Raw genomic sequence first — 20199 nt, forward strand, 5'->3', positions numbered from 1 at the left:
AAAAAATAACATAATTAACTGTCCTTATATACCTGACTGAAGGTTAAACAAATTATTCAGTTTGCACCACTCATTACAGTGGCAGTATTACCCGCTAAAAACTTGATAACGCACACGTGTTTTATTTTAAAAAGCACCAAAACATCCCCAAGGTTTTAATCTATCTCACTGAATGTCAACTGGGAATAAACAGACTTCTTCGTTTGATCTAATTAAAAGGGACTTTTTTAACGCTTCGAATGGAATGGTTCAGACTTCACGTGGAGAGGCATTGGATGATGTACGGTGTGTCTTAGCCTGTCTCACAGTCCCTGAACCACATTATAATCCCTTCCGCCATGCCATTCTGCTGTGCTAAGCCTCTAAATGAAGCAAGTCTAGATTTCCTCAGGTTATGAATTGTCCATCTTACTCACAGGCCCTCGAGTCTTTGCGAGGATAAAAGATTTTATAAAATATATACAAAAAATTGAGATGACCCCCGACTCGAAATGCTACACAGTACAATACATTATGACAAGGCCGGACACTTTGGTGTACCCTACCCGCCTGCTTTGCCGATCGCTACGCTACCATCGCATGCAATCAATTAAAACTTAATGTAAACATAATCATGGATGATTGGCCTATCGATCACCACTCATGACACCTACCAATTCTTTATTGTTATTTCTGCAAGTCGATTGAAACCCGATTTTGACTCTCAACTAAACGATCTTGACACAAATGGCTGACGATATATCCGCAAAAAAGTAAATAATCAAGTCTGAACCAGCCAATCCAGTGACCAACGTCATGAGCATTAATCTACGCAATTGGGATACGATGACATGTGTCAGCCAAGTCGGCGAGTCTGACCACCCGATCCCGTTAGTCGCCTCTTGCCACAAGCATGGGTTACTGAAGATCAATATTCTAACAGGAAGCTCGGGTCTCAGTTACTTCTAATGTTGATAATAACAACCTTCGAAAGTATTTCAGATTTTCCCCAAATCATGGTGAACAGCCGACTTTTTGTTGGTTTCCCTAACCAAAATGGATTCTGTCCAAGCATAAGCCTGTAGAATGTTTCACATCGGATTACGTCAATGCAAGACATTGTCACTGGTAGAATGCACAAACGAACAAGAGGGGGAAACACAAGCCGATACAGTTCTTGGCAGCTGTGATCCAAAGTCTGAAAGGTTTTTAGTTCTTTCCAAAGACGAGAAAAAACTCCCATAAAAACAATTACACCTTGACATCACAATTGTTTTATCAACCGTTGTGTAAGTGATATATTAATTAATGACACATACAGGGCCATTTGTGAGCTGGGAAGGAGTCTCTTGGTTTAGTATATTGCAGGGTACATCAAATGTACCACTGTCTTGTCTCGTTACCATAGTCCTTTTAAACCATAGATCTAAAATGAGCTTGAGACAACTAGCATAAATGACATGGGGATTCCCAAAAGCTCTTGGGATTGGCTTTTATTTTTGCAATCTCCGATAAGAACCCAGTTCAATTCTGTCTGAACTTTTGACCATCACTGAATCAAGCAGGCTACCAGTCTCATAGTCCCCGAACCGCTGTACTTCTCCTTTTGCCCGACCCTTTCTGAATTACTAAGGTACTAAATGAAATAAGTCTAGATTTTCTCTGAATCTCTCTATTCTGCGGGTCTCCTTTGCAATATAAAAGGAATTGTTTCTTTCTATCAAACTAATACATTCAGAGACTAAGCGTTAGTCTACCAGTTTCTCAGGGTCAATCCATGTATGGTGCTGCTCCAGCGCGTGTGTTGTCGTCGATGCAGACATGTCAACACAGGGACAAATACAAGTCTTTTTTGGTTTAATCCCAACTCTCGCAGTCAAATCCCGATTGTTAGCTCCGATACCAGCCTGAACTGAAGCACGTGTCGAGTAGTCTCGGTGGCAATGGCTTGTCCATGACGAAGCAAGACCCGGATGTAGCGGTTACTCTTGGTCTACCAATTCACGGAGATCTTTGATTGAATTGAGGCGAGTATAAATATCCAAGATACGGCGCTTTAGAGAGTTGAAATGACATGCAACCAGTGTATGAATCAATTTTGAAAAGTCACTGGCCAGGATGGCTAGTTAAGTAAAAATGTTACTAGCCCACGTCATACTTCACTGGCCCTGCAGAATATCAGAGCATCAAAATGCACATCGGTCAAAATTGGTGTGATGTTTGGTAACTGAAGAAGTTATTGTCCCCCTTGGAAACAATATACATCAAACAAACACAAAAACTAAGATTTCTTTCTATCTGAGATTTTCAGCTAGCCTGTCGTTATAGCTTTAACAATATATTACTGGCCCGATTCCCAATCAGCTAGCATTTGGTTAGCGGGCCAGTAGCTATTTCGAACGGCATGCAACTGCAGTAGTGGTGTAACGATTCATCGATAGTATCGATGTTTGCATCGTCAACTACGCGATACGAGTGCATCGATACAAAACATGTTTAGGCAATATATCAGGATATTTATATCGCGAGGGTCCATGATACATCGATGTATCGCCACAAGAGACGATATATCCCGATACTACTTAAATATTACTTAAAGTTGTAGGGAGTATTGCATAAGTAATAGGAAGGGAGTCTCTTTGAAATTTTTCTGAATTTTAAAAACAAACTGAACCTAAAAGGCATTTGTTTGTGTCTGCCATCGTTGTTACATGAACAAAGGAGTAAGTGTATCAGTGAAAGCATGTGAACAATCTCTGTGAACTGTAAAGACTTGTCTTTAAGTAATTGAAACATGTTTTAGTTGTTTGACAAACACCATTTATTAACAACTATGAACGATGTCTTAGCTTTGTTAAGAAAGAGAAGATAAAATTTAGAAAGCATACTTATGACTTTTTTGCAGTGATTCTGGTATAAATTACTGTATAAATTGCCTGTGCAAGCATTGGTGCAGAAACACAACTTTCCAAGGGAAACCTAGAGCAAGGTGTACTGAATATGTTTGATTGTACTTTCTTAAGCATTAAATGCTGAAACTTTATTACATGAACAGCCTTTTAAGTGTGTGTGAATGTAACACATGTTGTGCTGAATAACAAATGAAGATTCAGTCATTTTATCTATCATATATGTCCTGTTTTTAGGATTGTAAAGTATCGGGATAAGTATCGTATCGCCATCACTGTATCGTGATGATAATCGTCTCGCAGGTTCCTTGCCAATACTTTCATGATATATCGTCTCGCCTCATTAAACTAGTATCGGGATATATCGTCTCGCCACTTAGGCCACGATACACAGCTCTAAACTGCAGATAGGGAGTCTCCAGCTTCAAGACGTCCAATGACGATGCTGCGATTGTCAACATCCGGTCTTTTCATTTTCCACTCCCATTAAGTCAACAAACGTGTGTCAAAATGATGACTAATGTGTGACCTTCTACACTCAGTGTCACTGCACAAAAATAATCAGAACTTGCACGTGAATTCTGCTGTACATTTCCTTTCACTTTCCTTTCCATGACACTTTCGAGCAGTCTTTTAAACATTGCTGTATGAAGGTACACAAGCTTAAAAATATTACATGTGTTTATCCCTTAGCGCATGCGCATTATATGGTCGGAATCGTACAATCAGCTGAATTTCTTAACATTAAAGAAATAGTTTGTTTTGTTTTGAAGATGACAGAATTGCTTGAGAGAACCGATCTTTTATGCAAAGTGAAAGCGTACTGAAACAGCACCGGTGCATCAGTAACGAACCAAGTGTTGTGGTTTTATCCTTAACTTACAAGAAATTGGAAATATATCTAAAGCAAATCTAATTTGCGTTGAACACACGTGATCTGTCAAATAAATAAATCTCAGAGTTCTTTCATACATGTACATGTTTTCATCGTGAATCCTCCGACGATAATCTGTCACCACGCATTGTTTTCACTTAATACAAAATGGCAGAATGTGTGACGGGGAAGAAGTCCTTCTATGTCTACCTACCGAACAACTGATTGTACTTTTGTGGGGTAGTCCAGCGGCTAAAGTGTTTGCACGCCACACCGAGGTGGGAAGTTCGATACCCCACATGGTACAATATATTAGTGTTGGGAATTGGTTGAAATCTCACACTTGATGATTGCTTCATTACCAACGAACAATCATCGAATTTTTTTCTTCAGATTTTCCGATCCAGGTTGTTATTGCAGATAGGTATAAGATTATGCAACTTGCTACTTTAAAGTAATGACTTATATATCATGACCATAAACTTCCTGGAGTCTTCAAGAAATATTCAGTCATGAGTTTTCAGTTAGCGAAGTGCGTTTTCTAAGAATTAAACAAGTTTGCAGGCCCCGACAACGTCGAAGATATGTTCCATCGTCAAGTGTTTCAAAGACTAAAACAGCAGTTCCAAAATCGTTTGTGTTCGATTATGAGAAAATGTGATCGATTGCTTGGTCGTTCGGTCACTGCGACCAATCTTCGATTATATATATGACTCCATTTCTGGTGTCCCCGCCGTGATAATGCTGGAATATTGCAAGAAGTGGCGTAAAACCTACTGACTCTAGTTTTGTGTTAGTATTTTACAGACTGCATCAATGATTGATTGAGTTTAGTTTTACACCGCACAAAGCAATATTTCAGCTATATGGCGGCGGTCTGTAAATATTCGAGTCCTGCCGTCCATGTCGCTCCGGTCTTTCTCCTTAGAAGGCTCAGCAGCATCTCTCGTTCTCTTATCCCCCTAAAAGACAGAACAGTGCTACCAGCACTCTGTTCGACCCCCCCTTCTCAAGCAATCCCTTCCCCTTTCTTAAAAAAGAATCACAGCAACAATCAAGTAAAGGTTCCCCTTCCTTCCCCCATAAAACAAAACAAGGGAAGATATCCCGCCTCCCTGCAGTGCATCAAGAACTAGACAGTCCTTATAAGAGTGCTGATACAAAAAATAACTCTGTAGTGGTGCTGGTATCCCGGGGCCCGTTTCACAACGCTCTCGCCGCGCTACGACTATCGTAAGTCCGGTTTACAGTATACGAATGCTACGAGAAAAGTTACGAGATCTTAGGATAACGAGAGCTTTGTGAAACGGGGCCCAGTTTTCTCTTCACTTCCCCATTACAAAATCAGATTAGCTACTCCCTGTTACCTACACAAGAAACAAGCTGAAACTATATTATTTACTTTGAAATATGGCTGAAAAGACAATAATTTGAATTTTGATGCTGCAATATTTAAAAACAGTTGATTTTCATAAACATTTCGGTTTAACCTTCTCGTCTAACGGGAGTTAAAAACATTGATATCCTATTATTGGGAGAGGGCTTTTCTAAGTTGGATAACTTTTCTTGAATGAATAAAATATGTTGCAATCAATAAACACAATCAAAAACCTCTCAGTGACAAACCTGTTTTTATATTCGATAGTAATAGATAGTAAACAATTTTGAGAAGAGAAGACAGATTATCATTTAATCACAACAAAGTTCTATTTACACACAGTCAAACTTCTCAGTTAAGAACCTGTTTTAGACTCACCCTGCTCTACTCACTAGACAGTGGACTGTTCCATTATACCCATAGGTGTTACCCTAATTAACCTTCTACTTCAGTACTCAATTCCTTGCACATTTCCCCCAAAATGCAGCAGCAGTAGCTTGTAACCCGTTAGTCTGTCTCTCAGTCCCTGAACTGCATTACTTCCCTTCTGCCTAGTCCTTTCTACAATGGTAAAGCCCATCATGAAGCAAGGCTGGATTTTCTCAGGTCAGGTTCAGGAGTTTGAGTCTCCCTTCTCACGGAGTTTGAGTCTCCCTTCTCACGGAGTTTGAGTCTCCCTTCTCACGGAGTTTGAGTCTCCCTTCTCACGGAGTTTGAGTCTCCCTTCTCACGGAGTTTGAATATCCCTTCTCACGGAGTTTGAGTCTCCCTTCTCACGGAGTTTGAGTCTCCCTTCTCACGGAGTTTGAATGTCCCTTCTCACGGAGTTTGAATCTCCCTTCTCACGGAGTTTGAGTCTCCCTTCTCACGGAGTTTGGGTCTCCCTTCTCACGGAGTTTGAGTCTCCCTTCTCACGGAGTTTGAGTCTCCCTTCTCACGGAGTTTGAATCTCCCTTCTCACGGAGTTTGAGTCTCCCTTCTCACGGAGTTTGAATCTCTCCCTTCTCACGGAGTTTGAGTCTCCCTTCTCACGGAGTTTGAGTCTCCCTTCTCACGGAGTTTGTCCCTTCTCACGGAGTTTGAGTGTCCCTTCTCACGGAGTTTGAGTCTCCCTTCTCACGGAGTTTGAGTCTCCCTTCTCACGGAGTTTGAGTCTCCCTTCTCACGGAGTTTGAATGTCCCTTCTCACGGAGTTCACGGAGTTTGAATGTCCCTTCTCACGGAGTTTGAGTCTCCCTTCTCACGGAGTTTGAGTCTCCCTTCTCACGGAGTTTGAGTCTCCCTTCTCACGGAGTTTGAGTCTCCTTCTCACGGAGTTTGAGTCTCCCTTCTCACGGAGTTTGGGTCTCCCTTCTCACGGAGTTTGAGTCTCCCTTCTCACGGAGTTTGAGTTTGAGTCTCCCTTCACGGAGTTTGAGTCTCCCTCTCTCACGGAGTTTGAATCTCCCTTCTCACGGAGTTTGAATCTCCCTTCTCACGGAGTTTGAATCTCCCTTCTCACGGAGTTTGAGTGTCCCTTCTCACGGAGTTTGAATCTCCCCTTCTCACGGAGTTTGAGTCTCCCTTCTCACGGAGTTTGAGTCTCCCTTCTCACGGAGTTTGAATCTCCCTTCTCACGGAGTTTGAATCTCCCTTCTCACGGAGTTTGAGTCTCCCTTCTCACGGAGTTTGAGTCTCCCTTCTCACGGAGTTTGAGTCTCCCTTCTCACGGAGCTTGAATCTCCCTTCTCACGGAGTTTGAGTCTCCCTTCTCACGGAGTTTGAGTCTCCCTTCTCACGGAGTTTGAATCTCCCTTCTCACGGAGTTTGAATCTCCCTTCTCACGGAGTTTGAATCTCCCTTCTCACGGAGTTTGAATCTCCCTTCTCACGGAGTTTGAGTCTCTCTTCTCACTGGGGCTCATTTTCATTTTTATTAAAAATATTTATGTTCAGAGACTAAGGATCAGTCAAGTATTCCATTTCCCTGTCCTCATCAACCCATGCTTGTCGTAAGAGGCGACTAACGGGATCGGGTGATCAGGCTCACTGACTTGGTTGACACACATGTCATCGGTTCCCAGTTGCGCAGATCGATGCTTATGCTTTTGATCACTGGATTGTCTAGTCCAGACTCGATTACTTACAGACCGCCGCCATATAGCTGGAATATTGCTGAGTGTGGCGTTCAACAACAAATCAACCAACTCCCTCCTTATCATATATATATCATATCATATATAATAATAATAATAATAATAATAATAATAATAATAATAATAATAATAATGTGTCCATTTATATAGCGCCAAACTCCACACTAGGTATGCTCATAGCGCTAACAATCAAGGCACAGCACATTATTACCCCGGATAACCCAAGCTGCCTGTTAGGCGCTAGAAGGTTATAGTCATATGACTTTTTTCCACCGGATACCCATTTTCCTGCTGGGTGAACAGAGACAATTTTGAACAAACTCACTTGCCTAAGGTGAGACCACATGTGTCACATGTGCTTCGTTGTGGGGCAGGACTCAAGTCCTAGAAACTCTCAGGAGTCAAGCAGCCAAACACGGTCACCCATCCAAGGACTCTCCGAACTCGACGCTGCTTAACTTCAGTGTCGCTAGTACCCCCCACACCCCCGTCCTGCCTCCCAGTCACGCATATTATACTCTCGATATCCTTCCCGCTCCGATCAGCCGCCCACCTTATCAAAGGACCTGCATTCTTCGCTACACAAGTGTTTGCATGATCAGCTCCCGGGGCAACAGGTTAAGCAAACTGCACACCACATTATCAACATCATCAGCACCGCCACAACGATGTGACAGATAGGCGTGGACGCAGTCAGGTGACACCAGGCAGGCGTCGTTCGTGAGTTGACACCATATTGCATAAAACTAGACACTTTCATGTTCCTTGAGGTCACACTGACCTAGTTTGTATGATTGACGAGGAGGACACACGCCCTGGGGTCTTTGTTGGTAAACACGAGGTCTTTCATGACTAAACGTCACCTTTCACTATAGAACTACTGACCTGCCCCGGTTATGACGAACTCGTTGATATGTAGGGGAGAATATAGATCTTCTTTGATTAAAACTTGATACAAAGCAGCCACGGTCCCGTTAAGAACTGGCTCTAAATCGCTTCATGTGTTTTCATTGACCGTAAACAGTATATTATGCCTGCTCTTAAAGCAGTTTAAAGTCTTGTCATGTTTGAAGTTCAGTTGAGCAAAACCTGAACCGGTTTATCTGGTGTATTGAATAACAGTCAGACCGACCGTCCAGTATATTTCACGGAATAAGATAACTCTATAACATTGCTGAGTGTCAGATAATTTCCTACCACCTCAGGCTATTTCAACACGGAAGTCGGATCATAAGAGATTCTGCTGCTCGGGTAAATACTTTTCCAGTCTTGTGTTTATATCTGAAATACTGCTTATTCGAGATACACTGTTTAGCCGGATTAACGATATATAGCTATTGGGCAATTCTAGGGGACAATGACTCATTTTATGTATAGGCTCAAAGCTCCAACTCTCGTTGTCAGCATTATAGGATATCTATCCTGGATACATATCTTCGACTGAAGTAATTTGTATTTAGACGATCTTTTAGCTCATTCAACTTTGGACTAAGACCACTGTATGTGGAAATGGAGTAATACAAGAAGTGTGGGAAAGTTCCTTTATGATAATAATCGATGTTATTGGTATTTTTTAATAAACAGGAATGTCGTTTGATTATTACTTGTTAAGAAAGGGTTTGACAGTATACTTTGTTAAGCTTCTCGAGTACTGTCTTTAAGGCGAATAAAGCTGAAAAAAGACTGTCGTGATTGTTGTAAACATACGTGTACACATAAAATGATTGATTCCGAACTTGGGCGAATTCCTTTTAAAATAACACAATATTAAATATTGGTGTTAGATAATAGATATTCATAATTGCATTGTAAAAGATTGTTATGAGTTTTCGAAAATGAAAGCTGCATATGAAAAGGTAAGCGATCTGGTAAGGAAGATATTGAACAGTACTGGTGACAGAGATATTAGGCTGACACCCCTTCCAAAAATAGATTAATGATGAATAATAAAAACAAATATGAAAGTGTTTTGCCAGTTATTAAGCAGTTATAATACTTGATCAAGGTATTAAGACAAAATGTTAAACTTCAACAAAATAGTAAGTTCTTTAAAATTAAAGAAAGGTCTAGTACTCTTCTAACAAGGTATTCAGATAAATGTTATTAATAGAAATTTGAAGATATATAAGGTTACATATTACTGAAAGGCTGAGGGCTTTCAAACCCCACTTGTGAATATACGCCCTATAGGTTAAATCACCAGTAGGTGAAAAGCCACCCCGGACAAACACCCATAGGATAAAATCCCCACGAGGATAATTTCCCTTATTTGTAAAAGAAAACATAAATTATGTTGAAGACATTTTTTTCTTATTTTTCCTCAATAAAAAAATTACTGAAGAAAACATAACGTTTCATGAAGATTCAACCTTCAAGGCGAATGTTGTACCAACATCAAAACAATGCTGTGCGACTCAGAACCCATCCATGGGTGTGTTGACACTGCGGCCTACCCACAGATTTTACTGTCTCTTGTACATAAGTTCAGGAGTCCCCTCTAGTTCTTTCATCTCTCGGTTGGTCTCCCAGCTAAGTGTAACTCCATCTTTATGGTTCTTCAACAACTCCAAGGCCGTATTGTTCACTATGAGAAATTGTATACGTCTCCTTGAAGAATTACGCCTATATCTCATAAATCAGTTGAACTGGAGCGAGAACCGTCCCCAGATATGGTTCCACTGTAAGGTTATGTCAAATAGAAGGGGTAGAGTTCGTCTTCTTTACCAAATGGGAAGCCTGTTTGTTTTGTTTCATGGAAATGTTTGTGAACCGGTACATGTTGTATAACAAACACGGGGCTTGTATTCAAGTGGGGCTATTTTTGCCCATGTCGGCTTTTGACCAACAGGGCTTTTAGCCACAGGTACGTTTGCCAAAACCCGAACATAATTTGATTGTTGTGATGTTGAAAATGTCCATTATGAAGTGGAACACTTTTTATGGATAGACAACTTCTTTGTTGCAGTAGTGTTGCAACTACTACAACTACTGCAACAAAGAAGTTGTCTATCCATAAAAAGTGTTCCACTTCATCATACCAGCTTCTAAATGTCACTTAAGGAAGAAATGTCCATTATTTTTGGAATCTAAAAATCAGGATAGAATACCATGTCATCTAAAAGGTTTGTATTCTGACTTGTTCCATTATTAATAGTACCAAAAGTGTAATTTTGTAGAGTTTCTCTATTTCGTAAGTAAACTCGTGAGTTAAATTTTTCAAGGAAGTATATCCTAAAGTTTCCAATTGTAACATGCGCCTGTACATTACGTACTACTTTCAACTTGTCTATATAAAGGAACAATATATAGCATTTTTCAACTGTACATTTATATGATATTGACAGTAGTGGCAGACCTCGCCTAGATAGTCACTACCAAGCCAGCTGTTGTTGATTTCTCCATGAACATCAATATGTCGCATGATGAGAAGTTAGCGGAGAGTTAGACTACACGGCGTTGGGGAATTCCTCAATTCCTAGAAATAACGTCCCATTGGAACCCTGTCATTATACAACCTTTAAGGTAGATCATGTATATATGAAGGATCACCAAAACGAAGTGTTCATTTGTAGCTGTAGCAATTGTTAACTAAAACTAATCACATGGCTTCACGCTGCCGTGTGTGGCCACGGGAATATGAAATCGCCCGCCTCAAGCGTTAGACTCCTTCCTCAGCAACTCATCCAGCCCTGGCTTAACCCTAACACACAGCGAAGGTTCACGAGGGTCCATTTCTAGCACCACCCGGGTTTGGATGTCCCACCAGTTCCGATTCCAATGGGTGTAACTTCCATTTCAAGTGAACGCTGCCGCCATTTTGAAACGTTTTTAATACTAAGGGACGTAACTCCAAATGGAATGTTTGGGACGGATGACGTCGCGATAAAAGTGTTGATATAGATCGCTTTAAACATTTACGTTTGGTTTTGAATACATTGTTTTGTTATGATTTACGTTACTGTCAATATAATACAATATTTGTTTACTTTCATCAGCTGATGAAGACAGTGCCTCACGTGAGCAAATTCATGGAAAATATGTGCTCACGTGAATCACTGTCTCCATCAAACGATGAACGTCAACTTCAAACCTTAACTGAAAACAGCTCAACGTAAATATAGAACTGAATTGTATGCATACGCCGTAAGCTGTAACTGTTCGAGGTATTCGGTGATTAACACCATACGACCAGAAAAAACGCCTTTTTGTTTGAAGACGTTCAACGTTGACGCTGTATGTAGGCGCTCCCCGCTGAGTGTCCGGATAAACGGGGTTTCGCTGTATGATGAATTGCTTGTGGATTGATTCCAATTGATTTGGGCGTGTCGCCTTCTGGCGATATGACGTATTTACACGAATGACTGATGACTCAAGCGAATATATTTCGTTATGGATTATTGATATGTGTAACGTGGATCTTGGTATCCCGAGAACGCATGAGTTTATTATTCAGTTTGTTTTTTTCTTAATTTGCATTTCGTTTCAAACATCTGGCTAGCGCCCGTGTTACTGTATTTGCTGTGTATAGACGAACCTCGGTAAACCGTTCATCTGCGGCAAGCAGGAGATGGTTTCTGCTGACAACAGTTGTTCAGAATTCGAAGTGAAATCGAGAAACCAGACGTAAATCAGGTTGCCATTTATTGTTGTCCTTTTGTTGTTTTATGTTGTGAGAGTAAGTGGTTATATTACTTTGTTGCTATTTTAAATTGAGATGCCACAAATACCGTGTCTTGTTGGCCCGTATCCTGGTGAGGTGAGATGAGGTGAGGTGAGATGAAATGAGATGAGTTGAGGTCAGATGAGGTGAGATGATTTGAGGTGAGGTGAGATGAGATGAGATGAGTTGAGGTGAGGTGAGATGAGATGAGTTGAGTTGAGATGAGGTGAGATGAGGTGAGATGAGATGAGATGAGGTGAGATGAGTTGAGTTGAGATGAGTTGAGGTGAGGTGCGATGAGATGAGATGAGATGAGTTGAGATGAGGTGAGGTGAGATGAGGTGAGATGAGATGAGATGAGGTGAGATTAGTTGAGGTGAGGTGAGATGAGATGAGGTGAGGTGAGGTAAGGTGAGGTGCAATGAGATAAGATGAGGTGACACGTCTTATGGATGATCAACTTCTTTATTGTGCACTATTTAGCGACGTTTCGGTAGAGATACTTATACCGTTTTCTAGCATGAATCCATAAAGACTGGTCTTTCCTATTACTTAACACTATCAGAATGCCTCTCAAACAGTTTGTACAAAATGTACTCCAAACTACTCATCGAAACAGGTTCCTTGTTTCATACTTTTCACATGTTTAGGCAAAAACTCGCTTAAGGCTGTGAAAGACCCCTTTAACTAGACAAAATTCATGGTAGGTAATTTCAAAAGGAGCGCTTCAAGGGGAGTGCCATCTTTAACCCCTTTCGGTATGACGCGGCAGATCGAAACGCCCGACCTTGCTAATCCAGAAACCTCGTAATCCGGTGTATCGGAGAATTAATTTTCTAAAGAACATGCATACAAAGTTTGTTTTCAAAGTCAGATACAATTTGAGCTACTTATACCACAAACAATTTATGCTATATTACCACTATGTGTATGATGTAATTTAAGTATCAGAATCAGCTGATATATGCAAGCTGTTCACTCACAGAGTCGATGCAGACTGATCGAACGGTCAGTTTCAGTCGTGTTTGTACACATACATATGTATACCAGATCCACTATTCTGAAGGAGTATTAGTACGGAGAGTGGTGTAGTGTACGGTGTAGTGTAGCGAGGCGTGACACATGTAAATACATCACAGTACAGCTATAGCGGAAGAACGTGAATGGAGGTCACGTCCTGCCGTCTCCGCCATCACGGCTGTAGTACAAGATGAGGTCAGCTACAATTTCTACAGTGAATAGGATGATACACTTTTAGGTGTCCATCTACCTTAGACAGCTTCCATACATCAGACGTATGTGACTCACTCTTCGACACACGGGATGTAAAGTTCTCGACGCATGGTATGTAAAATCGAGATAAGGCGACACAAGGGTACGATAGTTCAATTATTGTGTTATTTCCTGTTCCCAGTTAGGTCGGCAGTATTGACACGTAATTTCGTTAGTCATACACGTCTGTGAACTTGTGACACTGGTGTTTAGAGGTCTGTGTTAAACGTACGTTGTCTCAATCCCGCCCCAGATGTGGGCTCTTGGCTGAACGGAGCTTCTGTCGTGTGTTGTGTCGTGGTTGGGAGAACATGCGATACTTTGATGAAGTATCGATCATCAATTGAAACCTGTGACAAGGTGAGGGTAGATATACGTGTGGATATATAGTGTGTGGATGATTTACATCATCATGAACATCATCATCATCATCATCATGTATCTACAGGGAGGTGGGGTAGCCTAGCGGTAAAACCGTTCGCTTGTCATGCTGAAGACCCGGGTTCGATTTCCCACATGCCTACAATGTGTGAAGCATATATCTTGTGTCCCCACCCTCATAATGCTGTAATGTTGCTAAAAGCGGCGTAAAAGCATACTCGCTCGCTTATGTATCTACAAACCTTCATACGATGGTTCCATACTCGCTACACCTTAATGTAATCATAATGTGTCTCAATTACGTTTCGGTACGGTGGGGTAGCCTTGTGGTTAAAGCGTCAGGTCGTCACCCCGAAGATCCGGGTTCGATTCCCAACATGGGTACAATGTGTGAAGGCCATTTCTGGTGATCCCCGCCGACTGACTGACTCGCTGACTGACTGACTGACTGACTCACTTACTCCTTGAGGTTGTTCAAAGGTAACCTGAGATGACCATGATCTATATCATACATAAACCACATTTTCTAACTGTACTGACATTATGGTCAGCTCTTTCCTTACATCGTCAGAATAACCATAATACATTAAAATATTCCAGCAGCACTCTTATTATTATCATTATGATAATGCGATGAGGAGTCTCTCAATTTTCCCTGTTATCAAATACTGCACTGAGACAACATTCGACTCCATTTTCCTTGTACTATGACAGGTTATTTATCACAGAATCATGCAGAGGTGGATAAGTCACAAATTTCATATTCACTTGAAATTTTGTCATTCTCTTTATTTGGCCTTTTAAAATGTCATGTCACTCAGAACTTTTTCTGCTCTCAATATTTTTCATTTATTAGCCGTTAATTAGATTTCTATGAAACCTACCCAGAATCGCATGTGAATATGTACGAAAATGCTATTTTTTAGTTGACAATAATAGTGCCATATTTTTCAGAAATGTGGACGATGACGTTCTGTGCTCCCTTGCTGGTGTTTCTGCTCTCGGCGTCCTCGTGCACAGGATACACGTTTCTCAACGACACGCAATTCAACGGGGTGAGTAGTAGCTCACAAATACGCGTTGATTCGATCTGTCCACAACTTAGTAACATTAACGGGGCGGCGGGGTAGCCTAGTGGTTAAAGCGTTGGCTCGTCACGCCGAAGACCCGGGTTCGAGTCCCCACATGGGCACAATGTGTGAAGCCCATTTCTGGTGTCCCTCGCCGTGATATTGCTGGAATATTGCTAAAAGCGGCGTAAAACTAAACTCAGTCAGTCAGTTAGTGACATTAACGTTTTGACCCAGTCATCAGCTGGGTCAAAAAAATAACTGGAATGATATTTCCAGGCAAACTGATATTAATTATTGTTCAATATATCACAGTGATAAATCAAGGGTGAAAATTTCTGTCGTTTTGTAGACGAGCGTTCTGTCAGAGGAAATCAACTTAAACAGATTCTGACAAATTCTAGTTTCATGCTAAGGCATTGGGTAACTGGACGACTTGTTATTGAGGTACCTTTACTACTTTTCTCAGGGACCAGTTTAACTTCTGACCGCCTCCGTGGTGTAGTGGTTAGAGCGTCCGCCCGGAGTGCGGAAGGTCGCGGGTTCGATCCCCGACCGCGTCATACCAAAAGACGTTAAACTATGGTACTTGTTGGTACCTGCCTGGCGCTCGGCATTAATGGGTACAACAAGGACTGGTCGGCTCGGAGTCAGTATAATGTGTCTGAGTGGGGTATTCATGCTTCACTGCGGCATGGTATATCAGTGGGCTAGCACTATAAAACCAGCTTCAGTCTGGGCTAGTACAAGCAGCCGCACATACACACACATGCACGTCGTCATATGAGCGAAATATTCTCAAGCACGACGTAAAACCCAATTTCACCTCACCTCACCTCACTTTTCTCAGGGACCAGTTTTACCTAACTTCTGAACGAGAATACATTAATGGGTTTTTGTTGTATGCCGGCTTCAGCAATATTATAGCGATATAGTGGCGTAGGACGTCAGAATATGCAACATTCACTCGAATATCAATGTTTCATTAATGTTTTACATAATTAAACTACTCATAAATACATCAGGCAATTAAAATGTTTAGCCAACATGAACTGCGTCGGAAGAAAGTACAAGATATTACGGGGGAGATGGGATAGCCTAGTGGTTAAAGCGCTCGCTCGTCACGCCAAGGACCCGGGTTCGATTCCCCATATGGGTTCAATATGTAAAACCCATGCTTGGTGTCCCCTGTGATATTGCTTCTATATTAATATAAACGGCGTAAAACCTTATTCACTGACTCAAAATATTACGTCATGTTCCAACCCAGTCTATAGGCACTGTTTTACGGCTTACCATAAATAGATTTGCCGATCTAGTAGAATCACAAAGTTATGTTTTGCAACCTACAATTATACAAATTATCAAAATCTCTTGATGGTGCTTTATATAAACCTCAACTCTCTAAATCAGAGGTGTATTGTGATTTTATGTTCAATCACATTTCGGTAGAATAAGGGCGGCGGGGTAGCCTAGTGGTTAAAGCGTTGGCTCGTCACGCCGAAGACCCGGGTTCGAGTCCCCACATGGGTACAATGCGTGAAGCCCATTTCTGGTGTCCCCCCGCCGTGATGTTGCTGGAATATTGCTAAAAGCGGCGTAAAACCAAACTCAGTCAGTCAGTCAGTCGGTAGAATAAAGTGGTTAATGCAGTAACAAGATAGATGAAACACTAACCTGATTTCTAGGGGTGGGTATTGCAGGGAATTTTCATATTGCGATATATTGCGATATATTGCGATACGAAAGCATGTATTGCGATATGTATTGCAATATATTGCTAGAAGTTTTTTTTAACAAAAAACTACTTATAGTCGAGTTAATGCTTGATTTATAAAGCAAAAACACAACAATGCTTGATTAGGCTTTGATAAAAACTTTTAATCATGACAAAATAAAAATGTAAATAATGTTTGGCACAAATGAAACAAGGAAAGGAACAATTTAAAAACGGAAATATCCGAAGATTTCCGAGTGTTAGGAAGTTTTCCGATTGCATGTCAAAATATCGGTTTTCGATCAGCGTATCGCAATACGTATCGTTTTCATGTCTGAACCTGTAAATACCGGTAAACCGGTTATATTGCGCAGCCCTACTGATTTCTGTCTTTTCGATGCGGTTGGCTAGCCTAATAACTGGAGCGAGTTGTGGGTCCTGATTAGAATGTGTAGGGCCTATATTGTAGCTACAATATAAGTAATTCCCAGCAAACAGTAAACGTGACAACGTCATCTTTGAGTTAAAGAGTTCAAAGATCATAATTATCTCAGTAATTTCAATTGCTTTCTCGAAAATGACTGCCGTTTCACTTACAGACAACAGGTGCTGATCGAGAGAAAAAACTGGAAATTACTGAATGATACTTTCTAAAAAATAATAATCTTAGTTATTGGGGATGAAAAAGCTGTCGACCATAAGAACATGCAGAAAACAAAAGCTGTGGATCGGAGGGGTTAATTTCGAACGCTGTGGGTACAGTGTTTAAAGCCCATTTCTGGCGTATCCCCGCCGTGATATTCTTGGAATATTTCTTTAGTAAAACTAAACTCACTCACTCTCTCATTTCACAGACTAGTACCGTGGACCCGTTGCTGGCATATGGCAGTGTGGAAGAGGGCGAGAGATGGGGACTGCAGGTAGCAGAGGCTCTCTACGGCAAGAGTGTGAAGAATCTCATCTTTGGTCAAGACCAGATGGACCAGGTAGGGTCTGCTACTAAAGCAACTACTCCAGTGTGGGCCGTTTCGTTCGTCAGTGAGTTTAGTTTTACGCCGCATTCAGCAATATTGCAGCTTTATGGCGGAGGTCTGTAAATAATCTGGACCAGACAATTCAGTGATCCACAGTATGAGCATCAATTTACGCAATTGTGATACGATGACATACATGTGTCAACCAAGTCAGCGAGCCTGACCACCCGATCCCGTTAGTCGCCTCTTACGACATGGGTTATTGAAGATCAGTTCTAACCCGGATCTTTGCGGGAGGGGCCGTTTAGTGTGCGGGGGGCAGCGGGGTGAGGCGGCGACACGATGTGGGTGGTGGTGTGGTGGTGGTGGTGGTGGGATTGGCGTGAGAGTTGTAAAATTAGGGTAGGGTTAGGGTGAGGTGGTGAGGATGTTGGAGGTGTTTGTATTGGCGAGAGGGTTGTGGTGAAGTTGGGGGGTGGGTGGGGGTGATGGGATGGTAGGGGTGGGTGGGTGATGTGGTGGTTGGGCAGGGTTGAGGGTGATGGTAGTGTGATGGGTCGGGGTTGAGTGTGATGGAAGTGTGGTGGGGTGGGATTGAGGGTGATGGCAGTGTGATGGGGCGGGGTTGAGGGTGATGGCAGTGTGGTGGGGGGGGGTTGAGGGTGATGGCAGTGTGATGGGTCGGGGTTGAGGGTGATGGCAGTGTGGTGGGGCGGGGTTGAGGGTGATGGCAGTGTGGTGGGGGCACGGTTGAAGGTGATGGCAGTGTGGTGTGGTTGAGGGTTGCGGTGTGGTGGGGCGGGGTTGAGGGGTGATGCAGTGTGGTGGGGCGGGGTTGAGGGTGATGGCAGTGTGGTGGGGCGGGGTTGGGAGGGTGATGGCAGTGTGGTGGGGCGGTGTTGAGGGTGATGGCAGTGTGGTGGGGCGGGGTTGAGGGTGATGGCAGTGTGGTGGGGCGGGGGGTTGAGGGTGATGACAGTGTGGTGGGGCCAGGGGGTTGAGGGTGATGGCAGTGTGGTGGCAGTGTGGGGGGCACGGTTGAAGGTGATGGCAGTGTGGTGTGGCAGGGTTGAGGGTGATGGCAGTGTGGATGGGGCACCGTTGAAGGTGATGGTCAGGGTGGTGGGGCAGGGTTGAGGGTGATGGCAGTGTGATGGGGCACGGTTGAAGGTGATGGCAGTGTGGTGGGGCAGGGTTGAGGGTGATGGCAGTGTGATGGGGCACGGTTGAAGGTGATGGCAGTGTGGTGGGGTTGGGGTTGAGGTGGTGATGGCAGTGTGATGGGGCACGGTTGAGGGGTGATGGCAGCGTGATGGGGCACAGTTTGAGGGTGATGGCAGGGTGATGGTGGTGGGGCAGGGTTGAGGGTGATGGCAGCGTGGTGGGGCGGGGTTGAGGGTGATGGCAGCGTGGTGGGGCGGGGTTGAGGGTGATGGCAGTGTGATGGGGCACGGTTGAGGGTGATGGGATTATGGTGGGGCAGGGTTGAGGGTGATGGCATTATGGTGGGGCAGGGTTGAGGGTGATGGCAGTGTGGTTGGGCGGTGTTGAGGGTGATGGCATTATGGTGGGGCGGGGCTGAGGGTGATGGCAGTGTGGTGGGGCGGGGTTGAGGGTGATTGGGCACGGTTGAGGGTGATGGCAGTGTCATGGGGCGGGGTTGAGGGTGATGGCAGTGTGATGGGGCACGGTTGAGGGTGATGACAGCGTGATGGGCACGGTTGAGGGTGATGGCAGTGTGGTGGGGCAGGGTTGAGGGTGATGGCAGTGTGGAGGAATGATACCGATTAGAATGTAGGCAATTGAAGGGGAGGAGAAGGTATTCGAATAGAATAAACCTGTACGTAAGAATTGTGGACTTCATGCTGTGTTTGTTTTCTTTTCAAATCCTGTTTACATCACCTCACATGATCACGAAGCACGACGTGATGCCCTGCGGGTAATTACCTAGGATGATATAGCATACTGAGCAGGTAATTGTTGAGGGTCACCCAGGGCGTGTGAATTATCAGTATATGAACAACATTTGTATAACTGTATATTTATGTCATGGATCCTATTGACACACACGACTTGTGAACCTGGACGCAGATCCTGGCCGAGAAACGTCGCAGGAGTGAGAAGAGGAGACATAAGAGGACCATCACGTCACAGAAGTATCTCTACTGGGATGGCGCTTATCTCCCGTACGAGTTCGACGCCGATGTCCGTAAGGCCTGCTTTACCAACTACTGCTTTACTACTACCACTACTACTACCACTACTACCACCACTACCACTACTACTACTACCACTACAACTACTACTACTTCCACTACTACTACTACTACTACTCACTACTACTACTACTACTACCGCTGCCACCACTACCTACTACTACTACCACCACTACTACCACCACCACTACCACCACCACCACCTACTACTACTACTACTACCACCACTACCACCACGACCACCTACTACTACTACTACTACTACCACCACTACTACCTACTACTACTACCACTACTACCACCACTACCACCACCACCACCTACTACTACTACTACTACCACCACTACTACTACCTACTACTACTACTACTACCACCACTACTACCACCACCATCACCTACTACCACCACTACTTCCACCACCCCACTACTACTACCACTACTACACCCACCACCACCCACCACTACTACCACTACTCACTACTACCACCACCACTACTACTACTCTCACTACCACCACCACTACCACCTACTACTTCACCACTCACCACCACAACCACTCACCAACCACTCAATTCACTACTCACTACTACCACTCACTACTACCACCACCACTACCACCACCACTACTCACTA

At 43.1% G+C, this 20199-nt stretch overlaps 1 protein-coding gene across 4 annotated transcripts in view; it reads left to right on the plus strand.

Annotated features, from left to right (window-relative positions):
- The first annotated feature begins 7799 nt into the window (after positions 1–7799).
- The window catches only part of LOC124277034, a 56928-nt gene continuing 44528 nt past the window's right edge, over positions 7800–20199 (plus strand). The window contains exons 1-4 of one of the 4 annotated variants that reach the window (XM_046712685.1): positions 7800–7994; positions 14542–14642; positions 17229–17360; positions 19440–19557. In XM_046712685.1, coding sequence (XP_046568641.1) covers positions 14544–14642; positions 17229–17360; positions 19440–19557 — 349 coding nt within the window. In that variant the 5' untranslated portion in view covers positions 7800–7994; positions 14542–14543. Of the gene's footprint in view, positions 7995–8431; positions 8526–13044; positions 13279–13468; positions 13567–14541; positions 14643–17228; positions 17361–19439; positions 19558–20199 lie in introns of those variants that run through there. The other 3 variants (XM_046712686.1, XM_046712684.1, XM_046712687.1) reach the window with 3 other exon arrangements.

The sequence above is a fragment of the Haliotis rubra genome, unplaced genomic scaffold, assembly GCF_003918875.1.
Source record: "Haliotis rubra isolate DU_JTF1 unplaced genomic scaffold, ASM391887v1 Scf217, whole genome shotgun sequence".
NCBI lineage: Eukaryota > Metazoa > Mollusca > Gastropoda > Lepetellida > Haliotidae > Haliotis > Haliotis rubra.